Source organism: Symphodus melops (genome assembly GCF_947650265.1).
Source record: "Symphodus melops genome assembly, chromosome: 2".
Lineage (NCBI taxonomy): Eukaryota > Metazoa > Chordata > Actinopteri > Labriformes > Labridae > Symphodus > Symphodus melops.
The window spans coordinates 12,904,569-12,921,971 of record NC_136692.1 but is presented as its reverse complement, the minus strand read 5'-3'; the positions used below and the strand labels follow the sequence as shown (position 1 = coordinate 12,921,971).

The 17,403-nt window shown below is 36.3% G+C and overlaps 2 protein-coding genes across 2 annotated transcripts; both read right to left on the bottom strand.

Annotated features, from left to right (window-relative positions):
- Positions 1 to 710: 710 nt before the first annotated feature.
- socs1b (suppressor of cytokine signaling 1b) lies at positions 711 to 7,063 on the bottom strand. The gene is made up of 4 exons (XM_079338138.1): positions 6,935 to 7,063; positions 4,523 to 4,933; positions 2,758 to 2,945; positions 711 to 1,853 (listed from the first exon to the last, which is right to left on the bottom strand). Exons 2-4 carry the CDS (start codon positions 4,739 to 4,741, stop codon positions 1,529 to 1,531), a joined length of 732 nt encoding a protein of 243 aa, XP_079194264.1. The 5' UTR covers positions 4,742 to 4,933; positions 6,935 to 7,063; the 3' UTR covers positions 711 to 1,528.
- A 1,333-nt stretch (positions 7,064 to 8,396) lies between these two features.
- On the bottom strand, positions 8,397 to 12,883 carry LOC306820486 (uncharacterized protein). Its single transcript, XM_079338337.1, has 4 exons — positions 12,758 to 12,883; positions 12,597 to 12,667; positions 8,683 to 8,775; positions 8,397 to 8,562 (listed from the first exon to the last, which is right to left on the bottom strand). The coding sequence occupies exons 2-4, from the start codon at positions 12,663 to 12,665 to the stop codon at positions 8,461 to 8,463; spliced, it is 264 nt and encodes an 87-aa protein (XP_079194463.1). The 5' UTR covers positions 12,666 to 12,667; positions 12,758 to 12,883; the 3' UTR covers positions 8,397 to 8,460.
- Positions 12,884 to 17,403: the final 4,520 nt, after the last annotated feature.

Below are 17,403 nucleotides of genomic sequence, written 5' to 3'. Positions count from 1 at the left end.
CCCAAACCCACCAACTACAACTTGGCAATGACATTAAATCAAATTGAGGTTACTCTGCTTCCTTCGAAAAACAAAAGACTTAAATAATCACAGTCTCTTTTTAGTGTGATTGTTCTGGTTAAAAGGTAAAAATACATAAATCATCAGTATGCATTTTCTGCCTCATAAATTGCATGTGCTCTCCAATGTATTGCACTCCAATACAATTAAAATAAAGAGTGGAGAAGTTTAAAAAAGTTGAAAATTTGAATAGATGAAAACGATTATTTAGTATGTTATATTAAATAATTGCCCAGTTTGTTTTGGAAATACACATTAGTCAAAGGCTGGGCTTGCTCTGTGGCTGCAATTGTTTAAAGCAGTGATTTGAGCTGATTGCTGAGAAGCCAGCAGATAAAGTCACCTTACTGGTAAAAAATTAAGAAAAATAAACATCTTGAGTTGATGATATTTTAAAGATCACCTGTCATTCAAATATACTTAATCATAGTTTTTAGAACTCTAATGTGTCCCTGTCTGTCTCCCCAACTATGAAAAAAGCCAGTTGTATCATTCTTTTGACTGCTACAGATTTCAGAAAATGTGTGCTTTAAATGGTTCTTTGGAGATTTTCCTTTTGTGACATCACAAAGGGCAGTAACCACTCCCCCAGGTGGGTGTTTGTTCTGCCCTCTGGATCCTCTGAATGACACAGAAACAGCCTGTTCTGAGCAGGGATGAAATAGAGGGTTTTATAGGCATGATCAAATACCGGATCAGAGTGGATTGTTTGCAAGAAACTTGACAAACAAACAAAAGTTTTGAGGAGCCCTCAGACTTATTTAAACGTGTTGAAAAGTAGAATAAATATGCAACCTTTAAGGCACTGATGAAAATTACAACTACAATAGCACAAAAGAATCAAAGAACCGCAGTGTCTGCAAAATTGGCCCTTGTCTCATCTTTGGATAAGTAGTCAAATCCTACAATTGTTTCTTTTCTTAAGAAACAGTTGTGACACATGCACAGTCATTGAATGAGAAGACCACAGCTGCTTCAAGTGTTTTTCTAGCAGTTATGACAACATTACATTAAATACATACTTTATGAGACATTCAGATTACATTATTACAAGGCATACTATAACAATCTCAAGAGCACCTTTTGCCCTTTCATGAGGGTTTATTTTTCAAATTGCCTATTTTTTTATACAGATAATTCCTCAATTAACCCATTATTTCTGGATAACAACTCTCTTCTTCTGTGATGATGAGACAATTCGACATTGTTATGTGGACAAACAGACGTGATAAAACAGTGGTGTCGATAATTCAACATAAATTATTTGATGGAAATATGTCCTGTATAAATCAAAGATAAATGTATAAAAACATTATGTACCATGTTTTTCTGTAAAATATAATATTTTGATAATGCACTCAAATGACAATTAAATAAATGGAAATAAAAAATATAATTAAAACACAACGTATTATTATTACAATACAAACAAAATCTCCATAGAGCAAAAGACACTTTTAATATTTTATTATATAGGGTGAGGGTATGCCTGAACATAGTCTTTATCTTGACTGCTGAGTCCAGGTAAAGCACTGATATTGTCTGCTCCATACGCATTGGTTAGAGCCCTCCTGCACATCTGCTTCAGGCGCTCTGGTCGCTGCTTGCGATAGGGAAGACTCAGCTTACACGATGAGCCAGTGTAAAAATTGAGCAGAGAGAAGAGTGAAGGAAAAGTCCTGTGGCTGCCAAACAAACTGAAGAGCAGATTGTTTAACATGATCCGAACGCTGGTCGGTCCATCATCACTTTGGTAACTCAAAGTGAAGAAAACATCCGACTGGCCACTGTCCCTGCAACAACACAACAACAAGCAACAATTTGTGTAAACTTGGTATGTTTTTTGACATTGCTTTTTATGTTATTTTCAAAATGCACAATTTAACAATGTGTACTAGGCTAAATCCAGGCTAACTCTTTATGAAAGACCAATGAATATACATTTGGTGTGCCAAAATATTGCTTAAATAAATGGGCTTGCTGATGGTCTATAGCAGCCCTAAAACATCAACATCTTCTTTGGTCAAATTAGATGTGTTTGTGTTAGCCTCAATCATATTATCAACACCACTGTGAGGAGTTATGAAGTAGTGACGCAGCAAGAGAAATTGGTTGGGAAAACTAAAGAATGAATTTAACAAAAAGACCAAAAAGCAGTTTTATCCAGTTCAAACACAAGTCCATCAAAGGTCCAGGAACAAATCCAACAGCAGAATAAACAGAGCCATAAGGAAAATCAATAGGATAGGATAGGACAGGATAATACTTTATTGATCCCCAGAGGGTAACATGTTTGCAGCGCACAAAGACAGTAGAAGAAGGTCATACAAAACCAAAAAAATCAACAGAATAGATAAGATAAAAAGAAATTTAAAAAAGATGGTATGCAAGTATACAACGCAGGAGCATGGGAAAGTCTGACAAAGAACTGACACAGACGGTAAAGCAAACAGACATTAGAGGAAACAAGGAGACATAGGTGTGACAAACAAGACATGTTAAATTGGTGAGGGTAATCAAAATAGAGGGAAAACAAGACTTAAGGGAGAAAGTAAGTCTAAACAGGAAACACCAAGCACACGAACTACTAAAATCAGGACACACTAAAGACATGAAACACTAAATAAAACAGAAAATCACATTTAAGTAACAAAACCAAGGAACAAACAACTAAACTCCTTTTAAACAGAACTGTACCTGATGAGGAAGGTACCCTGGGGTGTTTCTGAGAGTTTGTTGTGTGCCACCTCCATGGTCATGGATCCCCAGTAGTATCCACTGTGTTGAAGCTGCCGGTAGGTGTGTGTCACTAGTTTATACTCTGCGGCGCTGCGGAATGGACGAAGGTGTGTGGGCAAGCACTCTGAATCAGCACCAGACAATGGCTTGAGAAATAGAAGGTGAAAATCAGTCAAATGAAGACATAACAATGCTTTACCGATATATAATTGTTACATGAAGCAATCCAAATTTCCCTAAAATTTACCCTGACAGAAAACCACTGAAGTTTTTTTCTCTCAGCCTACATATAGGCTAATCTATTTGTGGAGGCTGTTGGTGATGCATTTGAACCTTGGATAAGTTTGATTTCAGAACTTCCTGCCTCAAAGCTCTTTCACACAGGTGATAGCTGCTAGTGTCCCAAGAGAAGCCAAAAGTCATGGTTGAAGTTTTATTTTGGTCCAAACTATGGTATTTCATGCCTAACACTGAAAAAACGGTGGCAGTTTCACAAATATAGTGAGGTTTAAGAGAAGATCACGGTTGGGGTCACAATATTCTTTCGAAGGGGAAAAAAACAGAAGTCTCCTAAATTTAAGACTTATGTTCAAACCAATTACCCTGACAGACTGAAATAACCTCAAGGTCTTCTGGCAGAAAGGTCAACACATTTTTATAAACTCTGATTTCCAACACATTTTGTTTTTGACTTTAAAGTCTATGAAGAATGTTTAGTTTCACAGCTGTGAAATTTCTGTATGAATATTGATGATAATGTGATAGTATGTCCACAATAACTTTTAATAACGTAATCTACTCAGTGTTAAATACTTCGTAACAGGAACGTTCTGATTGTCAGCCCTGTGCTGAGAGGCTGCAGCCAGATTTGCGACAAAATATAAGGGTGAAAGGTTTGAAGTCAATGGATAAAATTAGAACTTGGTTGACTCTGTGGGACTCACTGCAGTTTTTTAACTTCATCGTTGAGTGTTACTTTGCATACTCAGATATAACAAAAAATAACTGCATCCACTGTTAGAGTCTATTTATATAATTGGTTCCTAAAAAGGGTTATTTTGCATCAAAGTTGGAATTCTTATGTTGAAAGGACATTTAGAAAACTTCTATAGTCACAAAAAGACAAAAACGCACGTTTTTCACAAAATATTTGAAAATGTTCATTAAACCATATGACACCAGAAAAAATACGCATTCACTGCTGTCACAAGAATCATAATAGATTCACATAGGCTACATGCAAACAGCAATTTTCTAGGAGCAAACTACATATTGTGATTGAATTAAAGCACAGTGCATCACTTTCCCTTTCAAAAATATCAATGATTCAAATTTGATTCAATGTCAAAACTTCCTGCATGTCAAATCCATCGCTTATCACCTTCAGCCGTTGATCCAAAAAGAGCTGAATATTGATGTTGAATACACACAATTTCACTCTTTCCTCATTTGAATGTTGAAACGGCACTGAGTGCTCACTGGGTACTTTCACTTTTGCTACTTAAATAATATTTTAATTTGATGCTACCCCCTCCTTCCCCCAATGTCTGTTTTACTTTTATTACTTCCACACCTGGTAGAAACATTAACTGAATAAAATCCTGTTGTTTGATTTTCTGGCTTAATCTCTCTTAAGCCATCTGTTAAAAAAAAAAAAAAAAACATACCAGTGTCATTAACTCGACAGACTGTGAGTCATCGTGAGTAACCTGTGGGTACTTACCTGGCGCCGGGTGTCTGATTCTTCTTCAAAGTTGTTTTTTTTCCACTGCAGTAAATCAAGCTGTCTCTCTGTCAGCTCTTCACTCTCTGCTTTAACTCTCTCTGGGCTCTTTTTTCTTTCAGGTCCTTCAGGTTCTTCAGGGTGATGATTTTGGCTCTCAGATGCTTGGTTCTGTTCCTTGCTCTTAACTACTGATTTATGAGGATTGTCTCTGACCATCCTACAAAAGAGAAACCCTTTCTTGACCGCCTGTTGCACCACTTCCTCCTCTCTTCACCGGCAGCTCTTCCATCATTCTGCCATTTCTGGTCAGTCATCAGCAGCCTGGCCCTCTTTGAAGCTTTTTGTTTACTTAAACAACAGCTTGAGGAGTTAGAGACTCTGCCTGCTTTGTCATCTGTCCCTTAAAAACTGAAACAGAAAAATTAACATAGAAAATCAGTCATAATCTATGACTCATCTGCCCTGCATTTTATTTTGTCTTCTTAACCCATTAACTGACTTGTTTTCCCCTCTAGGGGGCAGCAGACACGCATTATTTCACATTTTTAGGACTGTTGCACCTTTTTCTATTTGACATGGGATCAATGTAACCTGAAATGTTGCACAATTTCCCCGTTGGCTGTCTTGAATCATTTTCCATTTGGAGAAATAATCATAAATCAATAAAAAAACGATTAAAAAATCATTGTGTTGTACTAAAGAGTATAAATAGGCTATAATGATTACAACTGATAATAGTCGCTTAAATCTTATCAATTCCCATCCTTTGAGGATTGGTGGAATGGACTTCGAGGCACTCTTTCATTTTTTTACAGTTATTTAAATGTAAATTATAGCTTTATGACTTTATTGCACACTGTTGCAACATGTCATCAAGTGTGTGTGTGTGTGTGTGTGTGTGTGTGTGTACGCGGGTGAGTGGGTGTGCGTGTGCATGTGCATTTGTGTGTTCCTGAATGAGAACAAGAGGTCAGGTGACTAACCATAAAGCGTGTGTTACTGGGAAGGGCGGATGTAACTTAATTTCAGAGAGGAATGTTTTCACTTTCACACTCAAGCAAGAGAGAGAAAATAAGTAAAATACGAGTAAAAAATGTTTCACTTACACAGAATTTTTTACTTCCATACAATAAAAAAATGAAATTAAACTTGATAAATAATACTTGCACATGATGTGTATAAGCATGTAAGTATATAGGTATTGTAGTTAATATTCGATGTATTTGTAGTACATCTGATGGATCTTTACTTGCTCATGTATGAACATAGACTTATGATAAACATCTATAGCCCACATATTTCTGTTGTACATTTTTTACTTCTCTGTTTTATAACTTACAGTGTATTTTGTTTCAATAGAACTATTTGTTCATTTAAAATAAAAAGACGTTGAACAAGCTCTCAATCAAAAGTCTTCCAAATCTTGCAAACTGGTTTGGTTTCCTATCTCTTAAGGGGCTGGCTGTATGATGTACATTTACCTAAAGGATGTTGTAATAACCTTTGTAGATTGTTATTACATATTTAGTACTATACAAAGTGGTCTTCCATCACCCAAAAGAAACAATAACGAAGTTTCAACTTTCAGTTTAGTAACTCAGTGACAGAAAGATCCACTGTGCCAGAATATATTTTTTGCTGTTTTTACAGCTTAACATGTAATAAAAAAAACAACGTTTTTTTAATATATTTACAATATTAACCACTTTTTTCCCATATATCTGTACATTCGAGTGTAATGTTGCTGTTAACCTGTCTGGCTTGTTTTTTTGTTTTTAATTCCTATGAGAGCAACAGATACAATTCATTGCATGTTTTAACACATACTGCAAATACGACTGACTCCTAGAATGACTACACATCCATGTGGGGAAAATAGTGTTTTGTTAGTATTGTAGGCTTGCAAGCTGTGACCCCCGTTTGTTTACCCAAAGTAGATGTTACCGCAGTCTGAAGTTAATCCAGCAATATAGGCAACTGTTTCACTTATGATTCATTTTGGATGACAAATACATCGTTACAATAAAAGTCGTAAATCCTAATACTGATGGTCTGCACTTTAAGAAATGTTCAGAATATATTGGCAAAAATCGCTTAAAAATGCAACAAAAAATGGTTTAAAAATAATCTCTATTATGTTCTTTGTATCGCTTAAAGTTTTATCTTTATGTTACTCTGTTTGTACTGTAATGTTTGAAATGAATAAAGCTCCCTCTTTTGTTTTCATGCAATTTAAATGTTATTTTATTAAACCCGTATTTTTCTGTTTCTAAATTAGCCTACAACGCTGCACCGGTTGAGCTTAAATGAACTAAGATGCTTGTATATGTTGCTTTCTTTTTGGCACAAAAGAAAAATAGAATAAGATTTTTAATTTTATAGGTTACTTAAAGAATGAATTGCACCTACTTGTTGCCAGCGCCTGTCAAGTCCACACAGCGGTCATGGTAGCTGCTTGTTCTCGAACAAATAACTTTACTTTCGATTATGTTCTGATCCCTGGGTTTTACAGACATGCCCATCTCACGAAGATATTCGTAGATAAAAAAAACACTCAGGTGTTACCAGCTGGCCTTTCGCTTTCACTTTGAATAATGATGCCTTCCTGTGTTCCTCGTAAATATCGTGATTGCTCGATCTACGAGTTATGAGCTGGAAAATTGTGACATGTTGATAAAACCTTAGTTGTGTCATTTGCTTGACGTTTCAGGGTATCACAAAATGCTTGGAAAAAGATTGGAAAAATGTCAGTAATTGATGGTAGAAATTATATAAATTTGTATTTTGTTAGTAGCTATTGGCAGTCCTTGCTATTGGCATATCCTTCACTACAGAACCAGGCAACATATCAAGTCCTTTTAAATGAAACAACAGAAACAGGGACAACACACACACACACACACACACACACACACACACACACACACACACACACACACACACACACACTAGCATATAGCTAGTAAACATCAGCTAATTATGTCAAATGCATAACGTCAGTTTAATTCCTGATGCACGTCTTCATTCTGCAGTTGAACAACAAAGAATCTCTTGGTAATTAAACATCGGTTATTAAAATTAACTTTTATCGTCAACCAGGACTGCACACATGGTAAGTAAGATATTTCCGAGGGGCACCTGAAGGCAGCATTACAGAAAATCACGTGATCTGCCAGCAGTTCGTGTGGGTTTGTGTGTACATTTGAACGAGTGTGTATTTCAGCTTATTCGCCTTTTTTGTGGTTTGAAAAAAAACAAAAAAGAAACAAGCATTCATGCAAAATACATTAAATGTGCAAGACTGATGAATGCCAATGCATCTATTTTTTAAATGCATGTTATCTTATCTGTTGATGACAGCAATGCAAACTCAAAATGAATGTGAAACTATAGCATAGTATGTATAAATACATTTTTCGAGGGAAAATTGAAGTTTTGAAGAAAATATCCTTAAGCTTTAAGATATGGTCTGACAGCTTAAAAAAAACAAATCTTAAATAGACATACTTTAACTCAAATAAATCACATTTTACAATATCTACATGCTCAATATGATCTTAGTTATATTTACTAATTAATAGAAATAGACATTTGAAAACCTTAGTATTTAAAGCTTTGTTTAGGCAGTTAGCATAGTCTCAGGACAATTAGCTTCTCTTCCTTCTTCAGTCAGGTTTTCTTTCAAGTGAACACAGATTTAAAACCAGTAAAAAGTGTATAAAAATAAAACTTCAGTTTGGTTTCAGTTTCTTCAGCTGCACATGGGCTCCTTGTGGAGGGACCATTCTAGTACGCACATTAATACAAAATCACTCTGATGACGTGGCAACTTCTGATTCCCACAATGACTCAAAATAATGATCAGCCAGTGTTGCACATTTAAATAGATTTTATTAACAGAGTCCATGTAGTGTCACATCATTTTCATTCATTTTTCAGGCTGAAGAGTTGGACATCTGGTTTTCTTTTTTGTTCTGCCTGTGCAGGATGTAGGCCGCAGCAGTTACAGCAAAAACCCCATAGGTAACCAACACACACTGTAACAGAGAGGAAAAGTACATGTTTCTGTACGAGGAGGACTTTAAATGTAAAAGTATTATTCACATCCACTGCAGCCTTTGCATGTATATACTGTACTGTATGTCTGCATTGTTTACATTTCGGCGGCCCTGCAGTGTGTAGCTATTGAAGTATTTCCTGAAACCCGTCAGTTCCGCAGAAGTTGGAGTCTCAATGCCGAGCAGCTGCTTCTGAAAAACACAAAAACACCACCAGTAAGAGGAAATGCTACAGCAATAACGCTTCACGTTTTAAAAGCTAAAACATAGTTGTTGTTTTTTTAACAAAAACTGTTACAAGGAGGAAAAAGTACCAAATAAAACATACACACATAAACATGAAAGAAAAAAACAATTAACCACAAAAATAGAAGCAACTGACAGACTGCAACATCGTTTTCATGATTTAGAGTTTAACTTTATGTTGATGAATGACAAAAAAGGGGGGAAATGCCAACAAGCATCGTAAGCTATGACTCCTAACTTGCATCTTCTAATTGTCAAAAAAAAGTTATCTAGCTCAAAAATAGGTAAGTGAAAGTGAAGTGTAAGTGAAAGTAATGCTCATATTTCTAAGAAGTTGGCAGCAGCATTGCTTAAAAAAAACTGAAGACAATGAGAACATGTTTGATGGGTAAATAAGGTCAGTGTGTGCAGTGCGAGCAGTACAAACCCAATCTGAAGTATTTATTATTGTCCTTTTAACAGTTGACAGTTGAGGCCAAAACATAAAACAATAAGCTGCATGTACAAACAGGCGGATTTTGTTGCTTGGCATGATGAGGCAGAACTGAGATTTCAAAGCCATGCAAGTCACATTCAACACAATTCGATTTAACTACATTATTCATCAGATGACACTCCAGCTAATCATCTGGACTGGCTGGCAGTTATGAGCTCATTCTGCAAACTCTTCACTTTGGGTCTGCCATGAGACCAGTTGGAATTTCTGATAAAAGCTTAAAGCTTTTATTCAATTTTTCTTAAGATTTTCCTTTAACGCATCAACTGAACTAACCAAACAGTTAAATTCCCTGCATAAGCCTCCACCCAATAACATGACACCCTGGGAAAATTCAGTTTTTGTGATGCAGAGCACATCCTCATATTCAACTAAGACTAAGTCTTGTCAGAGAAATATGGATGTGTTCAGATGATATGCTTCCAAGCTATCAAATAACACGTGTTTGTTCGGTTTAAAGTTTGTACACATTTTGGCACTGTGCTGCATTTAGGTACAATATAATGTTGATATCATTCCCCTTTTAATACAGTGAATACATAGCTACTGTTAGGGTACTGCTAGCCTGTAGCTTAGCATAGAAAACACAAGGCAAACCAAATCAGTCAAACAACCCCTATAAAGTGTACAAATTAATGTGATCCTGAGTGTTTAAAGTTTTTTGCCTGAGGTTATGTGTCAGACCTTATGTAGTTGTTTCCCCTGCTTCTGGTTACTATGCTAAGTTAAACAAACCGTCTAGATGATTTTGTTTTTATTTCAAAGGGAACAGTTTGAAATTTGGGATTGCTTTCTCTTCCAGACTTAGCTGCAATGACTGATTTTGCAGTAGTGTTTGCACTAAACTTAGCAATCTGTCTTCTGGATCTTTTTTCATATTTTTATACACCTGATAAGGATTCAGGTTTTCATTTTACTCTCATAATTAACTCAAAAGGTACATTTCTCAAAACAACAAAACATTTATAGGCTACATCACAATATTCATTTCTAAGTCTTATGTAGGCCATCTCGTAGGATGCCAGTCATCTTCTTACAGTGCCTTTCTTTATTCAAATGCATAACATTCTGTTGAATTCATCATTTATCTGGGAGCTTAATTAAAAAAATAAGGGGGAAAAGCAGAATAAAAGGATTCAAATGAAAGAAACTATTTCTATTGTAAACACCAGTCTTTTATGAACTGTGCCAGGAGCAAAAGCAGAGTGCTGATGAGACCGCTCTGCTCAGTAATACTGATTTATCACCAGTCGGAAAGCCTCGCACTTATTGAACCATGACATGAAAGCACACAGTTGAATGGAGAGGGATTTATCTGAAGTTGGGTTTGGCAATCATTAAGAAATGTGACGTGTTATTTTAGTCAAGTTCATCTTTACATTCAAGAAAGAAACTGAGAGGGTGCTGCACCCTGACGTTTTCAGCAATATTACATTTTTGAGTTTCAGGCTACAAAATATTAATGATGCCTCTCATCAAAGTAAATAAAAGAAGAAGCTGTGCAACAGTCAAATATGTCCCAAAGGAGGTGGTAGAGACCAAAATCACAGCTCAATGTATTAGCAAGTGACATTAACAATAAATACATAAAAACCTTCCAACAAAAGATTTTATTACCCATCACACACTTTAGGGTCTGGTAACACAAACCACATACACTACTCACAATAAGTTAGAGATATTGTTATTTACATGAGTGCTTTTCCTATTTGGTCTGAATTTTAATGAAATAAGTAATAGTTCCCTTTGATATTACTATTGATGAAGAAGAAGAAGCACCATTTTCATTAGTGCAATATTTATTACCCCAACAGTTTAGACAATAACAAAGATAGCCCCAAATAACCAAAATTGACAAAGTCAGTATCGGGAGTTTCCCAATTTGCTGCAATGATAACTTGGCAGCGACGTCTCATGCTCCTAACTAGCCTCATGATGTTGTTCTGAGGCAATGCATTCCACTCCTCCACAAGTGCTACACACAGTTCTGCCCGGTCACGTGGGGGTGGTTTACAAGCATCCAGTTGCTGCTTCAGCTGGTCCCAGACTATGGGGTTCAATATGAGGCACTCCAACTTCCTGAAGTCGACCTGAGACAATTCTGGCACGATGTGGTGGAGCATTATCATCCATGAACAGAAAGTTGGGGTGTGCTGGTAGAATTGGGGGATGGTGATGGGTTCTGTGATGCCTCTGAGGTAAGAACGTACAGTAACTGATCCATCTACAATCACTAAATCTGTTTTGCGCTGATTAGTGATGCCTGCCCAGACTGTTGCACCTCCTCCACCAAAGTGAACCCTGGAGACCATGTTGACCTTGTGTATTGCTCACCTTACCCTCTCCAGCAATGCACAGGACGGTAGACCACTGCTGTATAATGCAGTTCATCATTCAAGCAGCCATAAACACACACCTGGACAATAATTTTCCAGGTGTGTGTTCATGGCAGCTTAAATGATGAACTGGGAATGACTGATTGACAATACCAGCTTTGTATACCCCCAGAATGTTGAAATTGACACCACACTGAAAAGGGTTGTCTTTTTGTATTTTTTAGTATTGGCCCCAATATATAAGGTGCACTATACACAGTGAGTCCATTACATGGAAAACACTAAATGAGGTGTGTCTATCAGCAGAATACAATTGCCTACCGACCCCCAAAATCACTGAAGTGAATCAAACACCTTATGTATGAAACCCACTGAGGATCTCACATTATCCCTAACTTATTGTAATTTTTTACCAGAACAGAGTTATATCATTCACAACCCATCTATTTTTTGTATTATTATTATTGTTTACCTTACTTTTTAACTTAATTATTTACACTGCTAGTTTCTAATGACAAGAATTACACATCTCAAGTTTATCTAGGTTTGAATGTCTTACTTGGTTACCTATTTCAATGATAAAACCATTGGTTCACCTGCCCTCCGCCTGTTTATTTTACTGATAAGGTCGATAAATTAATTAAAATAATCTTCTTGAATCTCATATAATTAAGATAAAGCAATAATGGCATCCTGGGATTCCGTTTAATTTTTTACATTAATTTAAAAAAAAAAAGTAAAGACATACAGTAAGTGATGCTGTAAAATAGCGTGTTTGTATTAATATAGCCAACATAATTTAATACAATATAAAACTGAAAAACGAAATTCTTGTTCTTGTTAATATAAATACATGTAACTACCATAACGGAAACAATGTACTTGTAATCCTTCCTCTGTATGGAGGACATGCATAATCCAAACCCTGCTCTTACCTTAACCTCTGTTATGAGATGACCGAAGCTGGTGAGGGGGATCCGCGTTTTAACAGGAGACGTCGGCATTACTGCGAACAGTTTCAAGTGAAAAACAAGTTTACTCCACCGTCCTACGTTTAATTTCATTAAACATTCTGTTTGTGTAGCTTTACACTTACTGCTGAGATGGTTGGGGTCTTGCGGAAACGCTGGTAGACACTTACACAATAATTGCACGTGTATGTTTTTGTTCCGGGAGCGTACAGCTAATTCTGTCCAATCCTGGTTCCAGGGAAAGCGCTGACCAATTGCATGTTGGATAGTGGGAGGGTCTCGAGACAATGTAGCATCCGCCTGTTTTATCTTTATTTAGCCACAAGAGGGCGGCATGTGATTGTTTATAACATATTCCTCTTGAGCCATGTAACAGCAAAGTTTTTTTTAAATACACTTTTACGCCTTTCTGTACCCTATCGGTAGCCTACCATAGTTTTATAACCTTTTTCTCAGTTGTTTACTACAAATAAATTGCATTTTAGAAACAATCTGATATTGACGGTATGTTTTGATCCTGAAGTATTTAGATGTCACTTGGCAAAATGTTGGCCTACCATATCATGGTCATTTACATCACAAGAGGGCTGTGTAAGAGAGAAAATGCCACTTAAATGTTTTTCAAAGACTTTGCTGTAGTAGCCTATACATTTGTGAAATTCTTCAATTTTGACTCCTTTGTTTCATTGTATGCTTTATTATATTTCCATTTAACTACAATCTAGAATGCTGTATTTTTCACTTTACAAAATATATTTGACACCATCAGGTTCTTACCAGATTCATATTGTCCAAACAAATAGGAATCTATTTATTAACTCAAATTAATTTGATGGATTAGGAAACACAGAAGATCAACTCTACTTTTACAGTGAGGAATTTTTAATCTCTCAAAAGTTGTTGTTTTGTTTTTTTTGTTTTTTGTTTTTTTTACAAAGTTTCTATTTCCACTTTTGTAGCAGCTCTTACAATAAAACTCTTGGCGAAGAACTTCCAGAAAGGCATTTGGTGGGAAGATTAAGTCCTTTATGAATAAGGCCCTAGGTCAAACAGCAGGACTTTTTATTACATGATTCACAAGCAGCAGAAACCCTCAAGGGCAAGCTTAGAGTTTTGAAGGGGTGTTTGTTCTGTGTCTAACGCCTGATGAATAAACCACAAGAAACAAAGCGTTTTAAATCACACCCACTTTCCACAAATCTTTTTTTCCCCCACAAACTGGCAAAGCTTCAAAAACAGCCGAAACCTCATCTTCTTCTTCCTTCTTCTTGCCACCACAGGATAATGGCTGCCAAACTGCACCATCACCACTGAGTTGTTAGTGATGAAGAACAAAAGTGCATTTTGAGAAAAAGGAAGACCGTGAATGAGACTGATTTCAAAGCCACATACAGCAGTAAATGAACAACAATGCAGATATACAAAAAAATTAACCAGAGATAAAGTGTCAACAAAAGAATAAAGTATCAAGATGTAAGTACAAAGTTAAAATGCAAAAGGCGAAATACACATATTTGCAGTCGTGAACGAATGTACACAGAACTATACTGCAGTAAATAGGAAATGATAGTGGTGCATGGCAGATAACAGAACAACAGACTATACAGTACTAGAGCTATATAAAAAATGATGAATTCTGAAAAAATAAAGTGACCGTAGTGCTATAATCGATATAAGAACTGATATCCAACAGAGTAAAGTGGAGTAGTGCATGACAACCAATATAAGCATAATAAAAAAAACAGGAGGTTACGGTGCATTCTTGAGAACAAAAACAAACAAAAAGTAGGTAGATAACAAAGTTCACCGCTTCGAAAGTCTGGGATGGGGGGTTGTTTTTGATTGTATGGGGTGGTCAGTAGTTGAGGAGCGGGACAGCCCTGGGAACAAAGGTTGTTCTTCTCCTCTGTGTCCTGCAGTAGGGACAGTGAAGCCACGTCTTTGGTCTTGTTTGACATTCAGCTCAAGGCAGGAGCTGTCACACCACTCCATAAACTCCTGAAGAGCTGGTTCATGGTGCTGAGGTATTCTGGACAGCAGCGACAGGAGACCTGTGTCGTCATCTTACTTCACCAGATGACAGTCAGGCTCTGTGGTTCTGCAGTCATCGGTGCAGAGGATGAAGAGCAGGGGTGAGAGCACACAACTCTGACGGAAGCCTGTTGAGGTGTGTTGGAGGTCAGAGAAGGTGCTGTTGACCAGAACTCTGTGATCTGTTGGTCAGAAAGTCCAATATCCCCAGGATTAGCAGGTGGTCCACATGGACGAGGGCTAAGAGTTTGTCAGCCAGGATGTGGGGCTGCAGGGTGTTGAATGCAGAGGAGAAGTCTCCAGGTGCTCCAGGTGTTTGTGGACAGTGTCTATGATGAATGTTTTTGCATCATCAACGCCTCTGCCTACACGATAAGCAAATTGGAGAGGGTCCATCTAGGAGTCGGTTTCTCTGATGATTTGTCGATTTATGATACTCTCCATGGCCTTCATTACAAGAGAGATGAGGCCTGAGGTCATTCAGAGATTTTATGGGGCTTTTGTTTCAATGCACTGCTACCAAACATTGCTAAGGTACCCGTTTCTGATTGATTTCAGCTTTTACATAAATTCTTAATGTTTGAGAGCTTGATAAGGTTTTTAATTTTTTTTCTGTTACAATTTTTTTCCTTTACTATTGTTTAGACCTTTTCATATATAATAATTGATGGACTTTTATATAAAAAAAATCCTTATAATAACACATAAGTCAAAATCTTTTCAACTTTTTCTTTTGTAATTCTTTCCTTTTTATCCCCCCAAATTTTTCCATATGGATAGTTTTCAAATCACTTACTCACAGTGATGAAAAAGAAGGACACTGCCACAGCTTTGAATGTCTCATGTCACTTTTTTTAAAAACCCTGCATTGTTGAAGATTTATAAATAATATTGTTGTTTATCCATCTTTTGATGATGCGTAGATGATGAAGAAATCTCCGCTGACACTGACTTGCTTGTATAATTAGAAGTTTATTTACAAAGAAAGAAAAACATCAACCAGAATTGCAATGAATCGCCTGGGAGAGAAATGAAGCCAATAACATCTCTATCAAAGACAAACAAACACTGATATGACAAACACATTCATGTCCTTTTTATTAGCCAAGTCAACAGTTTCTTAAACACCCTGCTCGCCTTGTGACTTCTCTGAACACAGGACTCTATACATTCAGTGTAGGGATGACTCTCAGATGTTATGTCTCCCTATGTGTTTTAAAGAGCATCACATGTTTTCACATGTTTTAAATTGAAACAATACCAAGTTGTAATCTTATGCAATCTAAAAAGTGCAGTACTAACGTTTAACTCCAAATAATTCACTTCAATACCCATTCTGTCAAACTTTTCACTTTTTAAACATTTCTTTTAGCTGTTTTCACCTGTTTAGTGTCTTTAACAGTGTGTAAGTTAATGTTGTTGTAACCTTTGATCTACTAGAAGGTCCTCACTATATTTCAAAATAAAAGTAGGGTTGAATTAAAACTGCAACTTAAGTACTGTCATCTTAAGACATGATTAACTGTTGACATTTTGTGATTAATTCAATTATTGTTTAACAGGTCTACAAAAAGCTTCAAGTTATGCAAGCCACACTGAGCCCACCAGAATCTGCTAAATACGGGGAAAAAATGGCAAAATACCAAAGATTTATCAATTCAGCTTTTGAAAATGTTCGTTCCACAACTTCAAAAAACAACACAATGTATAATGTTGATTAATCATAAATAAAAATACACTGAATATCATCAGTAGATGTGGAGAAGAATCACTAAACGCCATACAGGAATGCAAATATTGTGTGTGTGTTTTTTAACTGTTTTGTAAACAGAGATGGACACATTTCGTGATTGATGTATGGGTAATATTGTGTTCTGTGTTTTCTTGTGATGTTGTGTTTTTGTAATATGTTTATTATATGACATCAAACAAATTTCTCCTAAGGGAGGCAACTAACTAACATATCAGGCAGTATAGATCGAAACATGCATTTATGAATGAATGCATCTTTACAGCTGAACATTGTCTTAGTATAGTGGCCAAAATGAATAACAATAATTATAAGATTTGTCCAGCACTGTATTTGATTGATTGCATGATATAAAGGGGGCACATGAGAGTTTACCTTTATGGTTTAGATTAATCTTAGTTTTCTTGATTTGATTGATTTTCTTGCATCTGTTATCATTACTGTTGTTGTCTTTTTTGTTCTGCCTTGGACTTTTAACAATGATATTTATGTGGATTTTAATTTCTTTGTTTTTTATTTGTGGACCCCAGGAAGAGTAGTTGCTACTTTGTGGCTAATGGAGATCCAGATAAACCAATAACCAGCTGAACATTATCATTGTTTGGAGCTGTGGGCAGGTGACAGATGAACACCTTCTTCAGCCACCTTCTGAAACATAACAGGTTCAAGTACATGACAGAGACATTGGTTTCTGTCATTCACACATATCCTCCCAAACAATGGGCACACATACATTTGAAATAGCTCTGACATTTTAACATGCAGATCAAGCAAATCTCTGTCTTTCAGAGAAATAAAAACTATCAAGTTAATTCCTGTAATGTACAAATAGTCCATGTTGAACACATTAAAGCTGAATGTCTATTGACCCACAAAATCTGAAATAAATCCATCCGGTCATTTGTTAGTGGTGTGCATAAGTCTTACAGCACAGAGAAATTTGCTCCATTACAATTTTTCTCAACTTATGACATCACAAGTTGGACCGTG